General features: G+C 43.5%; 2 protein-coding genes across 2 annotated transcripts in view; both read left to right on the top strand.

Moving 5' to 3' along the window:
• The first annotated feature begins 208 nt into the window (after positions 1 to 208).
• LOC135412963 (histone H2A.Z) lies at positions 209 to 2,437 on the top strand. The gene is made up of 5 exons (XM_064651986.1): positions 209 to 395; positions 772 to 849; positions 1,227 to 1,340; positions 1,764 to 1,893; positions 2,040 to 2,437. The coding sequence occupies exons 1-5, from the start codon at positions 393 to 395 to the stop codon at positions 2,099 to 2,101; spliced, it is 387 nt and encodes a 128-aa protein (XP_064508056.1). The 5' UTR covers positions 209 to 392; the 3' UTR covers positions 2,102 to 2,437.
• Positions 2,438 to 3,385: 948 nt separating this feature from the next.
• DNAJB14 (DnaJ heat shock protein family (Hsp40) member B14) overlaps positions 3,386 to 18,131 on the top strand; it is a 28,245-nt gene continuing 13,499 nt past the window's right edge. The window contains exons 1-2 of the mRNA XM_064651983.1: positions 3,386 to 3,725; positions 9,436 to 9,610. Of these exons, the coding sequence (XP_064508053.1) occupies positions 3,593 to 3,725; positions 9,436 to 9,610 (308 nt within the window). The 5' untranslated portion in view covers positions 3,386 to 3,592. The remainder of the gene's footprint in view (positions 3,726 to 9,435; positions 9,611 to 18,131) is intronic.

The following is an 18,131-nucleotide window of genomic DNA, read 5'->3' as shown; positions in this document are numbered from 1 at the left end:
GATCTCCCCGAGCCCCATCCCCAGCACAGACGGGGGCCGGCGGGATCAGACACCCCCCTCCACCCCTCCCCCGACCCGCGCCTGTCGCTTTAAACGGGGGCGGGGCCTCTGCCTTGCCCCGCGCCGCGGGCCGGCCCCGCCCCGCTCCGCCATTGGTTGTCGCTGGGGCAGAGCGGCCGTCCCGCGCGCGGCCATTGGCTGGCGGCTGGGCCGGGGTTCCCGGATGCGGGCGCGCTCGGCGGTTATAAAGGGCCGGGGGAAGGCGGGAGCGGCTGCAGTTTGAATCGCGGCGGGTCGGGGTAGGTTGGTGCTGTCGCCCGAGCTCATTGCGTGCGGGACGCTCTCTGCCTCGGTCTGCCACCCACCTTCGCGGCGCTGCGCTCCGGTTCGCCATGGTGAGGAGCCGCGGGGGCCGCTCGGGTGGGTGGCGGTGGCGCTGCCGCCGGGGGTTGTCGGGGCTGAGGCGCTGCCGCCGCTGTGGGTGGCGGGGGAGCGCGCGGGGGCCGGAGCGGCGGGTGAGGGCGCGGGCGGCGCGCGGCGGGAGCAGGGGGTGGGGGGGGCGGTCGCACGCGCACTGGCGCCGAAGGGGACAGGACGGGGAGCAGCGGCCGCGCATGCGCGCGGGGAGCGGCCTGTGCAGTGGCCGACGCGCACGCGCCCCGGCGCCGCGCGTGCCCCTCTGCGCGTGAGGGGGGGGGGAAGCGGGGCGCATGCGCGGAGGGCGGGGTTGGGGGGTGACATCAACTCCTGATCTTCTCTTGGCATTGCCAGGCTGGCGGGAAAGCTGGGAAGGACTCCGGGAAGACCAAGACCAAAGCAGTGTCCCGTTCCCAGCGGGCTGGATTGCAGGTGAACAGGGGCTGGGGCGTGGGTGAGGTGAAGTCAGGCAGGTCTTCCATCTGTTGGTTGATTGCACTTCGTGGAACCTTTGCACTCTGTGTCTGCCAGTTGTCCCAAGTGGTGTAAGGATCTTAAGCCAGACGTGGCTTTAGACCTTTTTGCATATCCGTGCAGGAGGCAAATTAATAACCATGTGGCTGTTGCTGCTGCTTGTGCTGCAAATTGTGAAGTTGCTGATGTGAGTGTGAAATGCGGTGTCCTTAACTGGTTTCTCAAGTGAAACACAGCTTGTGTGTCTGCCACTGGGACTTCGCAGCCCAGGATGTGGTTTTGTGCAGTGGCTTTCTGCTGTCACAGCCTTTTAATGCTTCTGGTTTTTTTTTCAGTTCCCTGTTGGCCGCATCCACAGGCACCTGAAGTCTAGGACAACCAGCCATGGACGTGTGGGAGCCACAGCTGCTGTGTATAGTGCTGCAATCCTGGAGTACTTGACAGCTGAGGTAAAACCTGCAGGGGGTGGTCAACTCCCAAATGCCATAATGACCAGAGCCTGGTGTATTTTGCCAGTTTGGACTGGGTTATGAGCTCTTCACTTGCTTTGAGCCAGTTTCAAGTGCGTACATTATCAGAAGACCATGAAATATGCATGCTCTGCATTTCACACAAATTTGGTGCTGTGACTTGCAGCAAAAATGCAAGTGTGAAGTAACTTATAAAATGGACCATTACAGCATGTCATATCTCCTGTAAATACTCTTCTTATTGGGAAAACTAAATGTAGAGCTCCAAAGGAGGAACCCTTTTGGAAGAGGCATTGTTTGCTATCTCAGTGTCACTAACGGTGACATAGTATTTGAAACAGCTGAGACTGTGCTGTTGGTCTCACTTGACTATGTAACTGTTCAAAAATGGTCTTGTCCCAGGTCCTTGAGCTGGCGGGAAATGCATCCAAAGACTTGAAGGTGAAACGTATCACTCCCCGTCACTTGCAGCTTGCCATTAGAGGAGATGAAGAGTTGGATTCTCTGATCAAGGCAACAATTGCTGGTGGTGGTATGTCAGTTGCTTGCTGTTTGTGGTTGGTTGGGTGGAGGAACTGTCTCAGACTACAGGTTGCTTAGTGCTGTCACTTTCATTTGAAGTACAAAGTTTAGGAAAACTTGAGAAATCATGTGGTCTTAATTGTTGCTCTTTCTTAGGTGTAATACCGCATATCCACAAGTCTCTCATTGGCAAGAAAGGACAACAGAAGACTGTCTAAAGGATACCAGGATTCCTTGTTATCTCAGGACTCGAAGTACTTAACTTGTCCAGTGTTGGTGATTCCAGTGGACTGTATCTGTGAAACACAATTTTGCCTTTTTTTAACTTTGAGAAGCTAAGGCTCCCTTGAGCTTTCTAACAAACCAAATTTCTGCATTGAAGTCTTAACTGTATTTAAGTGTTACCATGGCTTCAAAGAAGCTATTGTGTTTGTAGTGGGTTTTAATTGAGTTGACTGTTTCTAGATTGGTTTGAGTAAGTTAAGGAAATGTTTGGTTTTGTACAGACGTTTCATCCACTAGAGTGGAAATACTCAATAAATGTTATGTCAAGACTGATTTGTCTCTTCATAGGGGGAAAGGGGCAGGGAGGAGGAGGTGGTAAGAGAAGGTGAAGGGATGTTGAAAATCTGTGCTTCACTTGATTTTTTTTATTTTTTTTTTTTGTTAGCCTCTGGCCCCTCTACTGTTTCAGCTTGTAAAAGAAGCTCTGGGGAGAGCTGTGTGTGAGCAGGGGCTGTACTGCAGCAGCCCCTAACTCCTGCCATGCAGCAGCATCCTGAATAGTGGATTACAGGGGGTTCTGGTCACATCTTCAGCTGTTCTTCTCCAGCTCTCTGCAAGTTCATTTTTCACAGCAAAGCTCTGCTTATTGCTGTGGTCAGGGAAACCTTGTGATGAAGCAAAAGGGGATGGTTACTGTGTGTGGCTGGGGGCAGTGGCCTCCCAGAACTGCATCCAGCAGTGAAACACTTCAAATGGAGATGCTTTTGCTGTGACCAGGCTCTTCTGTTTCTATAAGCTCTTCCAGGCAATAATCTCTGCTGCAGCACTGTAGCTGGGAGGCGGTGACCTAGATCAGAGATGCTGGCTAGACCTGTATTAACTGCGTTCCTCCTGGCGCTGCGGTGCTTCCCTGGAGCAGCGCCCGAGCGCTTCCTTCGCGGCAACGCCGTCCTTGCCGGGATGTAATTGATGTCACTATAGGGAGCAGTTACGAGGTGCTAACAAGTACCCTCAGGCCCTGTAAGCACCGACAGCGCTCGGACTCCTCTCACATCGGTGCAGGAGCGTGCATGGTACTTTTCCATCGTGACGACTCCTTCCCGAGGCCGTGCGGGCGGGCAGCGTCGCTCCCGGCGGGGGCGCTCCCGTCCCCTTCCCGCCCCTCCCGTCCGGGACGATCCCGATGCTCCCGTCCCATCCCGTCCCCGCCCCTCCCGGCGGGTGAGCGGCGGAGCCGCGGGCGGGCGGGGCGGCGCATGCGCGGCGGGGCCCGGAAGCGGCCCGCGGTGGTGCCGGTGCGAGCGGCGCCGGGGCTGCGGCAGCGGCGGGATGAGCCCTGCGGAGCGAGGGAGCCCCGCGGAGTGAGGCAGCCCCGCCCGACGCCCCGCTTCGCTCGCGGGCCCTCCGCCCCGCCCGCCTCCGCTCTGGCTTCGGGCCCCTTCTCTCTGCGCTGCGGCGGGCGGAGGCGGCGGAAGGAAAAGCCCATGGAGGGGAACCGGGACGAGGCCGAGAAGTGCATCGGGATCGCGCGGGAGGCGCTGGAGGCCGGGAACCGCGACCGCGCCCTCCGCTTCCTCGGCAAGGCGCAGAAACTCTACCCGACCGAGACGGCCCGAGGTGAAGCCCGGCACCCTCCCCGCAACCCGGCGGTGTCGGGACGAGCCCGGAGTGACTGCGGGGCCCGCAGGAGGGCGGGCGGCGAGGGGGGGCCCCGCAGGCCGAGGCGAGCGCGACCTGGCCCCCAAAGCCAGCCCGTCTGGGCTCTGGCGGGGAAAGGAGGCCAAAGGATGTGCCCCGGAGCAACGCTCAGGGCAGGTGGATTCCCACCGCCAGTGCCTGCCTCCGGCGTCAGGCGGTGCGGAGGAGTGGGCTTGGTTCCCCCCGCGCCAGAGGGTATCCCCCAGGGCCAGCCCAGCGCCTTGCCTGCATTCCCCCTCCTCCCTTCAGCCGTCAGTATAAACGCAGCCATACAGACTAGGCTTAGCCCCGATTAACAGCAGGACATTTCAGGCCCCAGGCCGAGACAGGCTGGGTTGGCCTTTCTTCTGTCAATGTGAATTACCCCTCGATAACAGCTTGCAGTAAGAGCTGCAGCTCCGGAGTGGACCATGTCTTCATTCTCTAATTGCAGTTTGGGTTTTCTCGGTTCCCTTTTGGTTGTATGTAGCTACGTAAGAATTGCACATGGGTTTACCTTTCCTAGAGAAAATGGGATAGGTGGCTCCCCCTAGGACTTCATTGGCTCATCTGACAATTAATTCTGTACTAAAAACTGAAAAAAAAAATTAATATCTTTCTAGAAAAAGGTGTTTAGAAATAGTTTTTTTAAAGGAATGATAATGAGGTTTCAGTGTGTATTGGAACTGTCACCCGTCTTGAAGTCTTTCTGTTACACTGTGCCAGAAGTCAGCTGGAAACACCGTTGGACGTAGCAGTGACTTGTTGCGTTCCTCTGGTTCTCACTTATGTGGTCTGTGCTGTGGAATTAGTAGGAACAACTTCAGTTCTCTGTACTGACTTAAAGGCCTCAGCATTTGCCATTTCTGGAACACAACTTTGGGGCAAAATCCTGACTGGAAGTATTCTTTGCTGCATTTTATTCTGTAGGGAAGCCTTTTAAGTCAGGTGAGCAGATTCAGTGAACATTTTTGGGCCTCTTTTTTCTCCTGACTACTTTGTATATGCAAACAATAAGTGAAGGTCTCACTGGTGCTTTTTTTTTTTTAACAATGTTTAATTTTTCAAGTGTTTGTTTTTTCTCCTACAAGACAGCATAGATGTTGCCATACTCCCCTAAATGTCTGTGGCTTGAGAAGATGACATGCGCGAACATACTTTCAGCTTTTTGGAAGCTGTGTGGGTCAGGAGGCAGGAAGGCAGAGGGTTTCAATTCAGCTTTCACCAAGGAGAAAGCTTGTCTGCTTCACATAGCTCATTACCCTCTTGTATCTCCCAGATACTGGTTACAGTAGCTTTCAGGGAAAAAAATCTCTATCTGGTTTGTTTTGAGCGTTTGGGGTTTTTTTAAGTAGGACTGCCGCTGCATAACCACCATTAAAAAGTATTCAGTGCAAGAAATAGATGGCTAATTAGGCTATTGTCTGTAGGACACTTGTTTTATTCACTGTGGAAATTAGCAAAGTGAGTCACAAATGGAGTACAGACCTGGAGGAAAGAAGATAGTTTTGTGGTTATGATAGTGGACTGTAATCTGGGAAATTGTGTCCTGAAACTAAATGCTTCACAGAATTTGTCTGTGATGTTAAATAAGTCACTCCATTTCCTCTAGTGACTGGTTAGTTGTTTGTGTTTCATTTTTCAGGTATTTGGCTTAAAACAAGGGCCTGATTTGTGGAACTGGTGGGCAGTTAAAGCTTCATCTGAAGATAATGAGAATTGTAGATGCCCTAATACCAAAATATTCAGTGGTACCCTAGGCCTGATTTGAACTAGGTACTTAGAAATTAGGGAACTCTGTAAACTTGTAATATCTCTGTGCTTTAGTTTTCTATCCATGGAGGTTGTTAATTCTTTTACACTCATCTCATTTCCTCCCAAAACAGTACCAACTCATTGAATTTATTTTGGTTTTCAAGTTTTTGAGGCACTTAAATGGCTCTGCTAAAAGTGTAGTAAGCTGCAAGGACACAGAATCTCCTTTTTTCAGGACAGGAACTGGAAGGTGTGCAATACATTAGAACTGGCATTTTACAATGACTAAGAACAAATGAAATTATTCTCATTGACATCTAGATAAATTAAGTGGAGGGGCCACTTGAAGAAAAAAACCCTGTAATTCATAATTCAGGTAATTAAAAATATGCCAGAGCCCATACCAGAGAGAAAGAACAGTTACGGTTTTTGTGAGCCCACTTAGTTTGAACACAAACTCTTATTTTACAGTCAAAGTGTGTTGGGTTTATACAGTGATAGGACAATATGGTGCAGCCCCAGTTGTCTCTGTGCTCACTTACTTTCTCTTTGGGGTATGAATTAGAAGGTAGTTTGTACCAATTTCTCACTGAAGTAACAGATCCTTCATATGTTGTATCTTCAGTATCATTATGAGAACAATTGCCCACCATTTCACAAATGATGTTCTGTCAGTCATAAAACCAATGAGAATGGTAGTGCTGAATCTTTTACTAGTGGGAGCTTCCTCCTCCCGATGTTGTAGTGGATTATAAAAGGACAGAGAATAGGTTTTAACTATTGTCTCTAAAACAATACTATGTGTGATTTGCTTTTGGCAACATTTGCATTTAAAGGGCATTCAGCACTAGTTCAGTCATCAGTGAAGTTTAGTTTTGCTAAACAAAGCCTCTGCCTGAAATATGCTGACTGCAGCAGTGCTATTTTAAGGCTTTACTAGTCTGAAATGTAAGGTCAGTGCTTATTTACTGATACTTAGCTAATGACTTCACAGTAGCAGTTTTCATGTTGACGTCACTCTTTGTTAGAAAACTGTTTTACAGTTCAGCTGTTCAAAAAATTGTTTGATTTTGATTTTTGGTAATGATTCATCTTACAACTGAGCGGAAACTAATTGCTTGTCTGGAAAAGACTTGTAAGAGTGGATTTACAGATAATAAAGGTCAAGATGTCCTTTCCAAACATAGGTGCCATTCAGTTTGGAGTTGAAGACAAAACGACGTTAAGGGAAACTTTATTTTTTAGTGCTTCTTAAGATTTTCTTGCCCTATTTCTGATGCTGCCCTTAAAAACAAATTTTTCAGGAGCATGTCACCTTAGTTTTTAGGCTGTTGCAATAGGACAAATTCTGAATTAAACAATTCTTCCATTAGTGAAAGGGAGGGGGGGGTCATGTTCAATGCATAATGGAACCAAATGCAGTTCAAGGATCTTTCATTCAACAGCAGGTAATAGTACACACAAGAGAGGCTTCAGACACATTCAGAGATAAGATTCGTTGTCTTACCTGCTAACAAAATAAGTCTTTGGTTCTCTGTATGTCCTATTTTAAAATACCTAGATGCATAGTGAAAGCTTTCTTTAATACACTGTTAGTTCTACAGTTCTAACAGCTGGTTTTATCGCTGGCAGTTCATGGAAAAGTCAAAGTTGTTTCTGAATATCTGAACCGTATCTCTTCTGTGAAGAAAACAATGGCCCCGTACCCTTTGTACGGTTTTCTTTTTCAACATAAAACAATAGCGTTTGTTTATGCTGTCCTGCTATTTTAAGAAGTTCACACTTATGTATTTGAATTTTATATTTTTAACCACCCTGCATTGTCTTCTCAGCAATGCAGCTCCATTCGAGGTCTTAGAAGGTGAAATAGCAATGTTGAAAGTATACTGCAGCCAAACCAATTCATTAAGAGACTTAGAGCTACACTCACTGTGAAGAGACACTGGATGTTAAAAATGCAAACCATCGCCTTTGCCTGCGTTTCTGCCATTATTGCTCGCACTGATTCTGCACAAGCATTGGTGCAGGGATGGGAAATTTCTAGAGCAGTGCCAATATAAAAGCAGGAATTGCAAAACTTTGAGCATGAGTTTGAGAGGGGAAGTCAGGGTTACATGTTCAGTAGGATTCCGCACAATACCGTTACTAAATGTCATACTCACTGCATAGAAGACTTTTTTTTTTTTTCCCTGTTAGCACTTGTTTGGAGTGCATTAGGACTGAAAATGCTTCATTCTGAGCACACTGTCTGTTCAAAACTCTGTTCTTCATTAGTTCTTAACCTGCAGACCTGGTCACCTCATTGGAGTTGTTATTGCGTCATTTACCTCAGAACTTCAAATGCCACAACGGATTTTATTAGAACCAAGTATTGCAAATACCGAATATCTACTCCAGTTATAATCCACAATGCAACTATAGCTCTCCTGTTTTCAAGAATTTGATTTCATTTGTAGCGAAAACATGGCCTCAGTTAGAACTATACATCTAAATCGTAGTTGTTTCTTCATTTCTGCAGTAAAAAGCCCAGTCTGATCAATCGATGAGTCTTGCTGAGGCAGGCACGAGTGCAGGACCAGCACTGAAGTCAGCTGACTTTTTTGTTCAGGCTGAGTGTAGCTATTCAGGGCTTCAGTCTGCTGCGACGACTGGATAATAAGTGAATTTAAAAGTAAATATGGGGGAGTATTTAAGAAGCACATCTTAAGAAAGTGATGATTCTTCTTTTAAACAATGCACCACTTTCTTTTCTTTCCTGTGCTTCAGTGAGATAACAAGCTATGGTGTGTAGGATCCCAGTTTTCTGCTGCTCTAAGAGAGACATGCTAGGCAGAAGAGAATTTTTTTTTAATTTAGGAGAAAATTCTTCAGGAATCTTCCACTAGTTTCCAGAAAAAAGTGTTTTTAGCAGTAAAGCTGTAATATGCTTTCACAGTGAATGGGACATTTTTCCTTTGCAGTTTTTATTAGAGCATTTTTCTATGCAGATAGTAACTCTCATTTTTTATGAAACAAATGTGGCCTATGTAGTTTGCCATCTTGCTCTGAAGGGATCTCTTTTCAGGAAAGCTGGACTATTTAATAATCTTCGATCTATATTATGCTTTGTGTGCAGTCCCTTGTGTTAGAATGGTATTGTTTCTGATTCATAGGTAAGAGAGATTACCCCCAAAATACGGGCTTATATCCCGGAAGAAAAAGCAGACTTAGCGTATTTTTATTAAAACTGCTGAATTTGACATCTCTTGGAACGTGGAAGGAAAGAGGATTTCAAGATCTACCAAAAGCTTACTGGTTTTCAAGATTCATGGCTTGAGTTGGGTGTGGTTGGCTGGTCCTGAGTTATTTGTGGCATTTTAACAGTGGTTTGAATTTCAGCTAGTATTGCCTGGAAGGAGTGGAGCATCGGTTTGTGGCCAGTAATGGCTCAGGTTACAAGTAGGTACATACTATAGCAACTGAAATGTGCTGGAGATGAACTTGGCCTCTGTGTCGAATCACTGGCGGTTTCTTTAGTATTAGGTTAGTTCCTCTTCGATTTACAGTGGCTTAGTCAGGTATTCTGATGTTTTCACCCCAAGGCACAGGTTCAGTGCCTCTAAAAAACATCTAGGAATGAAGGACCTGGACAAATTATCTCCAGTATTATAGTACCTTGGCAGAGATGGAGGGGAGTCTGGTCAGTAACTGTGAAACACTTTTCCATAGTTTTGCCATGAAAAGGCATTGCTAGACTGGCTTCAGAAACATTTGTGGTGCAAAGTGATGATCAACAAGAAAGGAGGATGTAGCAGCTGGTCTTTAATAATGTGGTGCTCTCATGTAAGATACTTGAGAGCCCTGACTTCATCACTAATACCTGTAATGATACCATGATATACTGTTGTTTTTATAGTTTTGTTGGAAGCTATTATGAAGAATGGAAGTACTGCTGGGGGAGGCGCTTACTGCCGAAAACCAGCCAGTAGCAGTGATCAAAGTAAGCCCAATAGCACGAAGGAGAGCAATGCATCTGCTACAGGTGAAAGTGGAAAAGGCTACACCAAAGACCAAATGGAAGGAGTTTTAAGGTATGGCCTTGCTTAAATATGTCACTGCTTTTCATTTTGTGTATTATGTACTTAGCATCTAAAGAAGCCACAGAAAAAATAAGGTTAGTTAAAAGAGTTACTTCTACTGAATGGTAGTTGAAAGGAATAGGAGACTTTTGCTGTTTTTAAACACTGTATGAGATGCTGTCACTGTCTGCAAGAAAGATGATACTCCTTTCTTTAAACCGTCAGTGTTACTTTATGTAATGATTATACTTAAAATAGTTATGAAGTAGATCTTATGGTAATTAAAAGAAGTGATGAAAATTCTGTAGTACAACTTGCAGGACAGTGTTTCTAATAAATATTTTTATACTGAAGATACATGCTTGTTCCTGAAGTTTATTTTCAAGCTAATCTTCTTGTACAGGCTTGTCTTAGATGAGCATTAAAATGATTTTGTTCTAAAAGTAAAGGTGTCTGAGAAGCACTGAAGCACAGAGTCTGAGCTGCATCATAAACTCTGTGCTTGAGTGCAGTTTGATAGTATTAAGATGGGGTGGCATCACAAAAGGAGGATGTGCAAAAAGAAACAGAAGTCAATGAAAATGTCCTTTTGAGGCAAGGAACTGTTAAGTCATCACTATATACTTGCTGGCTGTAGGAGCAAGAAAAATACTGTTTGATATGTGCCCTGATTTCTGGTAAAGGAGTATGGATGTAGCCATTCTAAAATTGCACACCTCAAAACCCACCTGTATTTTCAGATAAGCCTAGCCCAAATGTTTTCAAGGGAGCTTGAAGGGAAATCAAGAGGTGCCCATCTCCTAGTTTGTGTAGATTGGATGAACTGTCGTGCAAAACAGAAATTTGTGAGGGATTTTTTGTGTGTGCATGTGTGAAATACATGTTGCTGTTGATATTATCTTGGGATCTTTTCCTGAAGCTCAATAATCTGTTCAGCTGTGCTAACAGTGAGGAGAAGGTAGCTTTTATTTGTTGATACAGAAGCTTTGCATTCAGACAGGTTGACAGCAGCATCTCTGACATGGTTATCCTCTTGGTGTTGTTATTTACTATAGCTTTTCATTTGCCATCATTCTCTGCTTAATTAATGTTATTGCCCTTCATAATGCATCTGAAGTGAAACACAAATAAGGATGTACATCTTTAGCCACCTTGTACAACCTGTTAAAATGAGTGTAGAATGTGTGTGTACACACGTGTGGGAGACAAAATACCCAGAAGTCCTCTGTAAAATGAGGCTTAGATCAAATTAAGACATGTAACATACTTCTAGAAAGCTACTACAAGGAAGGCTCTGTTACTGCCAGTATTCACTCACCTGTGACGTGCCATTCTGAGCTGCAGTCTGCTTTGACATCAGGCTCTCTGCAAGATCTGCCTTTTTGTTTGTTTTACCAGAAGGTATGTTGCCTACTTTGTCTTGACTGAAATGATGAAGTAGAGCCAGTTTTTCTCTCTGGTAGGCTTTTGCGTAATTCAGTATTGCTTCCTTGAAGGGATTCCCTAGATGCCAGATAAACTTAATCCAGTTTGTTAAGATCAGAACCAGAGTTAGGGGTATTCACAGAAGTTGCACATTGAGGATAATCTTGCTGCAACATCGCCTCAAGAATATTGAATATTAAATACGGGTTTTTAAAACCTACCAATATGTTTACAAAATCAGAAATTATAATAGCTTACAAAACAACCCATGTTTGTTTGTATTTTACATAACACTTAAAATCATGCAGTTATATAGCAGTTTATAAACCTCTGGAGAGAGACTGAATTTTGGTTTAGATGTGCAACGATCAACAGAGCAAGTCTCCAGTTCACATTGCAAGTTTTGAAAAGTTTGTCGTGTTTTCATTTGGGGACATCAAAAAACCACTTAAAATATTTGTGGTTAGGAATTAAAAAGCATATGTGCCTTGCTAATGAGAACAGAGTTAAGTATGGCTAAATGGGCTAAAACTTAATGGAAAAATATAACACATTCAGTGGTGATAGCTGAGAGAAAGTTCATGTTTAAACCACAGTGAGAACAAGGTTCCTAGCTGGAAACATGACAGGCTGCATATGTTATTGCTTCAGTCAGGCCCCAGACTTTTCCAGTTAAATGAAATTTGCCCCTCAGGGGAGGGTATTCTTCAGAGAGTAGAGCTTGTCACCACCATATGTTTCTGCCATACCACAGTGGAATGGTTTTCAGACTTTTGAATTGGTTAAAGAAATACTGTGTGAAAAGAGGTAGCTTTAAATAGTGTTTCAAGACTGATTTTTGTCTTTTCTTCCTGTAAGGAAAGAAATTTTTGGATAGCAGGGTAGCAAAATCTTCAAACTTTAATAAATTCTGACTCTCACCATGAATTTGACTCTTGACAAAGTTGGTTTGCATTTGTATGATATGAAAGATGGTGATTATCCTCAAGTATTCTTCCCTCTAGGAGTTTTTGGTTCTTATAAGTAATTGAATGTAGGTGGAGAGAAAGCATTCCTGCTTTAACTACACATGCCATTTCCAACACTTTTGTTGTAAACTTCAGTGAGCAGTTGGATGGGGGGACTGATTGGGCTCTCTGGCTTGGATCACTGGTTAGAGTTCCTGGTGTTGTCCAGCTATCTTGAATTTGCTTGTGACAATTCACTGTGATTTAAGAAGCACAGTGAAGACATGCTGAGAGCAATATAACTCATTTAACTGTAATAATTTTCATCAGGGTTACTCTACTAATGTGAGTAGGTATAAGTACAGACAAGCACCTCTGTGTTGGTTTTATTTTTTCCACATACACAGGGGACACTGCTCACTAGCAAGCTACCATAACAGTTCTGTAGAGTGTTACATGAGCTTGCAAGTTGCTCAACAGGGAGAAGCGTAAGATGTAATATATTTCCACTGATTGCATAAGTGCTGGGAAATGCTTTGTTCCTTGTGGGAACCTTGCTCACTGTTTGTGTGATGGTTTGAAGCCTGAGATGTACCAAAGCACTTCGTTGCTTTTAAATTGAAATGCTTTGAAAATACCATCTGTAGTGCATGCATCTTTTTCTTAATGATTCTTATTTTGTCACTGAGAACTGGATGGAGTTGCCTTAACACCTTTAGGTGATCTGCATGTCGGAGATATTGACAAGAGACTGACAGAAATATCTTAGGACCCACAGCAGACTTAACATCTTGTTAGAGCAAGTGCCCTAGAAGTCTCTTGGCAATTAAAGCTACCCGAGCAATGTCAGCTTAAGACAAATGTGTGAGAATCGTGTGCACAACAAAAAAAAAAAGGGAGAATTTGCTTTTGGATTTTGTGGTCTTTGCTTTAAAGCAATTCCTTCACTCTTTCATGTAGCATTTTTTGCTGAGATAAAGAAATGAAACATTTTTGTAAAAAAAAAAGAAAATTTAAACTTTTCCTTCTAGTTCACTTAACTGAAGAAGTACTGATTGGGATTAGTTATTGGAGTTCTTAATTACTCTAAAAAAAATGCTGTTCATAATATCTGCCCACTTGTACCAAGTGTGCAGACCCTTTCTGTGGACTAGCATGAAATGAAAAAAAAAAGGATGATTTGCCTGCTATGTATTAATCTTTTCCATTTCTTTTTATGCTTCAAAGTGTGTATTATCTGTTGTCTACTACATGATTTAAAAAAATAGTTTCTGACACATGTTCTATGATATATACAGGCTCTCTTTAAATGACCTTAAAATTCATATGGTGTTTGATCTCTTTGGTCTCTTTTTAGTGAATAAGCCATAGCATATATTCCATATTACCTTTTTCACATCTGAAAGATAACTGCCATGATAAGTAGTATGCTAGAGTTGGGTTTCTGTCTTATGAAAACTGTGGTGGAATACTGCTTTTTCTGCCATTGCCAGTGCCTGCTTCTTGGAAGAAAACACAAGAATGAAATTTTGTATTTATATCTTTGAGATAGAACCAAAACAAATCAAAAGAGGCATGAGTTCTATAGAAACCTTGCAAGGCAAGATTAAGTGTCATCCAGTAGTGGTTAAGAATAGTCAGTAGTTTGATTTTGAATTCGCATAGTAAACCAAAAAATTGCCTCTACACATTTCATGAATCAGACTAGAAGGAGTGTAAGTTGTGTGACTGACTTTCCAAGCATTCTACTGAGGCTTCTGCAAATTCAGCAAAAAGAGATATATTGGTTCTTTTCTAACATGGGGTCAAGAAGATAATTCACTGAAAGTGGATTAATAAAAGCAATCAACATCTGCTGAAATGGAAAAAAAAAAAAAAACAAACCATCAGAGCAAAGAAATCAGGGCATGCCTTTAATTAGGCTGTAGAACTACTATGAACTGTTGAAATAACCGGTTGAATGGTTGCGAAATTAAGGTGAAAATCATATTCACAGAGCCTGTCATGGAAAAGTGGCACAGAAGATATGATGGACTCTGTCAGAAAGCTCCTGGCTTTAATTTACACTTTTTATGACTAAAAGCTTAAATCAAATCTAGAGGAAAGTATGCTGATGTAAACACAGCCTTGAGTATTTCATATAATTCACACAGTAGAAACAAACTGATCAGGTACATGCCAGAGCAAGGTACTAAGACAAGCACCCAGATATGGTATTGAATCTATTAGTACAACAGAGATCTGAAATTTCTGGTGCATTTGTTCCAGAAACTAGGGATATGCTGGTACCAGCTTGAGTTCCTCAACAATGCTGCAACCTTCTCTTCCCAATCTAGAGCATTTTTTGCAGACCACGCTTATGTCACCCAAACTGTGACTGGCACATTCCTAATTCAGCTGCAAGGGAATTTGCATCAGGCCCTCTGGCATCACTGGAAATTTGACCTGTATAGAAATTGGTCTGCATTTTACTGTGTTTTTCTGCTCAGCTCTAGGATTGGAAGTAAGTGTAGCTTCCTCTTGCTCAGTTCTTTGTCATACCATTCACATTGCTGCTCACTGCACTGCTCAGTTCAGTTTATCATTGGGAGAAATAATTGTGACTGCCCTCACAACTGTTGGAGATTGTGGTCAAAGTATTTGTCTTTAGAGCTGTCCCTGTGTATGTAGACAGAGGCTTTGGAATGCCCTTTGAAATACCTAGTGATGCTCAAAACTTTGTGATTGTGGATTACTGTGGGTATTTGATACAGAAATGCAAACGTCTCTAGTAGGTTTTGTTAATCTGATAAAAGCTGTCAATGCTGACCTAATCTGAATTGTAGATTTGAAAAGTGAACCAAGAAGCACAGCTGTAGGATCATGTCATTCTGTAGTCACAGGAGAACCAGTGGTAGTAACCCCAGAATTTCTGCAGGTGAGAACAGACTTTTCAGGACCTGAGGGGCTTCCTGTACTGCCAGCTATCAGAGCATGGAGAGGAGCCCAGTATCAAGCAGAATTGGTAGTTACTCCAGTTTCAAGCTGGCTGACGAGTTCTGCTGTAGGTGCTGGGATAGTGGAGCTTTGCAAGTCATGGCAAGTTACCTCTGTCACCAGACTGGGCATGTATGTAGGCCATTGCTTGCTCTCATGCTGTTTGAGAAATCTATTCTCTAAAAGTCAGGTATTATTTCAGGAACATCCAGTAATGCGCCCTCTTAAAACAGTCAGCAAATCTGTTAACCAGAAGGACAGTGCCAAGGTGTTGGCAGGGGACTAACAATTCAGCAAGGACAGAAATTAGCAAAATGACAGAAATAATTTTATAGTCATTTAGATACAAAAATGATCCAACCAGGAATGAAAAGCACAAGATAAGCACTACACAAAAAACAAAACCCCAAACAAAGTATGAGTAAAAACACCAGACTTCCAGTAAGCCATAAATAAATAACAACAACCACAACAAAAACCATTCAATGCAAAATGAGCAGGCAATGAACAAGTGATGTGTCCACGGGAATTTTAAAAAGAAACCTCCGTGTCAAACTTACATATTCAAGAAAATTAGCAGTAGGAACTACAGTGCCTTAAGGGGGGCAACAAGACAAACACAACAATTTGAAATGCAGCATTCAGGAAGTTAGTTGTTCATGCTGAGAGTGTTGCAGGATAGGTATTTCAGGTGCAGTTAAAAGCCAGAAGTAACATCCGTGATTGGGCTTTTCCAAGATCTCCCCTGGTTTTACTCTTTATTTTAGCCTGCCTCTGCTGGCTGATGTTGTGTGCCCTGCAATAATAGAGAAGTGGGAAAAGGATGGATCCTACCATCCATCTGCCCTTCTGTGACAAATCTCCACAGGACAGTTCAGTGGTGCAGGTGAGGGATTCTGGCTGACTGAGCATCGTCAGTCGTCAGCCTACTAGAGAGACAGGATGAGGAATATGTCCAAAAAGGTCTGCATCTGCTGAAGGACAAGGGTCAAATTGACCATGGCCTTCAAGTTTCCAGCAGATGGAGAGAAATTTTTCATTGGGATAGTGGAGTATGGGGGAAGAAGACTTGGTGAATCTGTGCAAAGCCTGTGAACGCCATCTCTTTAAAGATGGGGAGGGATGGGCATGCCAGGCCCTGGTGGGGCTCCAGTGGTTGAGAAGCCTCGTGACTGCACAGCACATGTGTGACCTGAGGATCTGGTGAGTTGACCTGGTGATCCCCTACAGTTTGTCCTCTGATAAACTGCCTTACCAGGTTGAGTTTGGGATGCACTGAAGTTTTCCCTCTCAGGAGAGCATCACAAACTTTGTTTAATTGGAAAACACCTTTTAATCATCTTTGCTTTTCCCAACATCCCTCATACAAAGCAGCTGCAGTACAAGTTTTGGTTTAAAGCTCTCATAGACTTTGCTGAGGGGGAGAAAACTGAGGTCTTATCCTGTAATGATTGCCTTGAATGATGCTCTGTCAGGGACCTCCTGGCTGAAGTCACTGACTCCCTTCCAGTACAAAACTGCATTAACTAGGTGCTAGCTACTTGCAGTCCAGATGCTTTTTGCCTTGAAGTGGCCAAGCAATGGTATAAAACTGTTGGCTAATATAGCAAGGGCTTCATAGCATAAGGTCATTGCTGAGATTTCCAGGCTTAGATATGGTTTTTGGCCCTTGTGCATTTGTACAGTCATGTAATGTTTTTTATCTTTAAAGCTTGACCTGCCTAATCCAAAGTCATGCTAAATTCTGAAAAATTGCCATGTGGATATGCATGTTCCACATCTGTGTGTGCAGAATTTTTCGTTTAACAAAGCGATCACTAGGAAAGACTTGCAAAGAGAAAATAGAAATGTGATATACCTTGGCTGGACACTTGTTTCTTGATAATAAAAATACCACATTTGTGGACCAGGTTCAGGATAGCTGTTGTATGGAGGAGATTGCATTAATCCTTTGGATGTGACCCACAACGCAGGTTTCTCCCTGCACTTTCTCATCAGGGAGCAGTTCTGGTTTGATGTGCTGGCTCTGGAGCAGATCATGGTGTCTGAAGCTGGTGGGTCACATGCTGACCTAAACATCCTCTGATTGATACCAGTCCTGCTTCTCCCTTGAGGGTTGCCCACTTTCATTGGTTGTAAATGGGAGGGAACTCTCAAGTGAATTTTGGGAGGTTAGAAGAACAGGTTAGCATCTATTGTTTTGGGGGTTTTTTTCCGTATTTCTCCTCTTGGCTTCCTAGAGTTGTGAAATAATGCATATCAAGTCTGCAAATAAGTAAACTTTCATGGGTTTATTTTTTCATGTTTGTTCCTTTCATGAGCAATTCCTATATGCTCTTGAGGGACAAAGTTGTTGAGGATGCCCTGGTGACTTGCTATGTAATTTTATATCAGCTGAAGTTCTGAAGAGTCTGGTCCACAGACAAGTAATTCAGAAACTGAGTTACTGAAGAGAACTTAGATTTGATGCCGAGATAGCAATTTCATTAAAGAAAAGCTTAATTTGATACTGTTACATGTTTAAGTAAAGTTACCTGTTGTTGACAGAGTTCCTAAGTCATCCAGGTACGGAGGCTAAGGATTAAGGGATTTGTATACTACCACATTTTTTTCCTGCTTGTACAAATTATGAAACAAAAGTTACCAGTACTCAGAGTATAATTTAATGTATTTTCTTTCCATTCTTTCTTGATGGATTCACTGTGTTCTTTTTAGTTAGTTTTATCGGCTTCCTAACTGGAGCTTATTAAATGTTACTTCAATATAACGAGCTATATTTATTTCACAGGATGTTTGTGTTGGCAGATGCTTGCGTACATTCAATTCAGTGCTCTTGCAAGCATTACACCAAGACTTCCATAAAAGCTTGTATTATTTGAACACAGGAAACAGGATCCCTCATATGAAACTTGATTTGATCAATTTGTGAACTAGGAAGGACCACACATGACGGCGTGGTTGTACTTCTGATGCTCTCATTCCCTTAATTACAGGCTACCCATACTTCTTTCATGAGAATGCCAAAGGCTTGCTTGCCACCTTTTTTTCCACTTGGCTACTCTGTGTGTAGTCTTGGCAACATTAAACCCATATTTTTGTAGAAATTTTTGTGTTTAAAAGAATACAGGTACAGTTACAGCCATGTGAAGACACTCACATGAAGCTTTTAAAATATTTATGGATGT

This window comes from Pseudopipra pipra, chromosome 4, assembly GCF_036250125.1.
Source record: "Pseudopipra pipra isolate bDixPip1 chromosome 4, bDixPip1.hap1, whole genome shotgun sequence".
Taxonomy (NCBI): domain Eukaryota; kingdom Metazoa; phylum Chordata; class Aves; order Passeriformes; family Pipridae; genus Pseudopipra; species Pseudopipra pipra.
The sequence above is the reverse complement of the archived record's forward strand: the minus strand, read 5'-3'. Positions and strand labels throughout refer to the sequence as shown.

What these genes read in the sequence shown, in the direction of transcription:
- LOC135412963 (XM_064651986.1), top strand. An exon ending in CCCAGCGGGCTGGATTGCAG is followed by an intron (nt 850 to 1,226) that starts GTGAACAGGGGC and finishes TTTTTTTTTCAG; the next exon opens with TTCCCTGTTGGCCGCATCCA. An exon ending in GGCAACAATTGCTGGTGGTG is followed by an intron (nt 1,894 to 2,039) that starts GTATGTCAGTTG and finishes GCTCTTTCTTAG; the next exon opens with GTGTAATACCGCATATCCAC.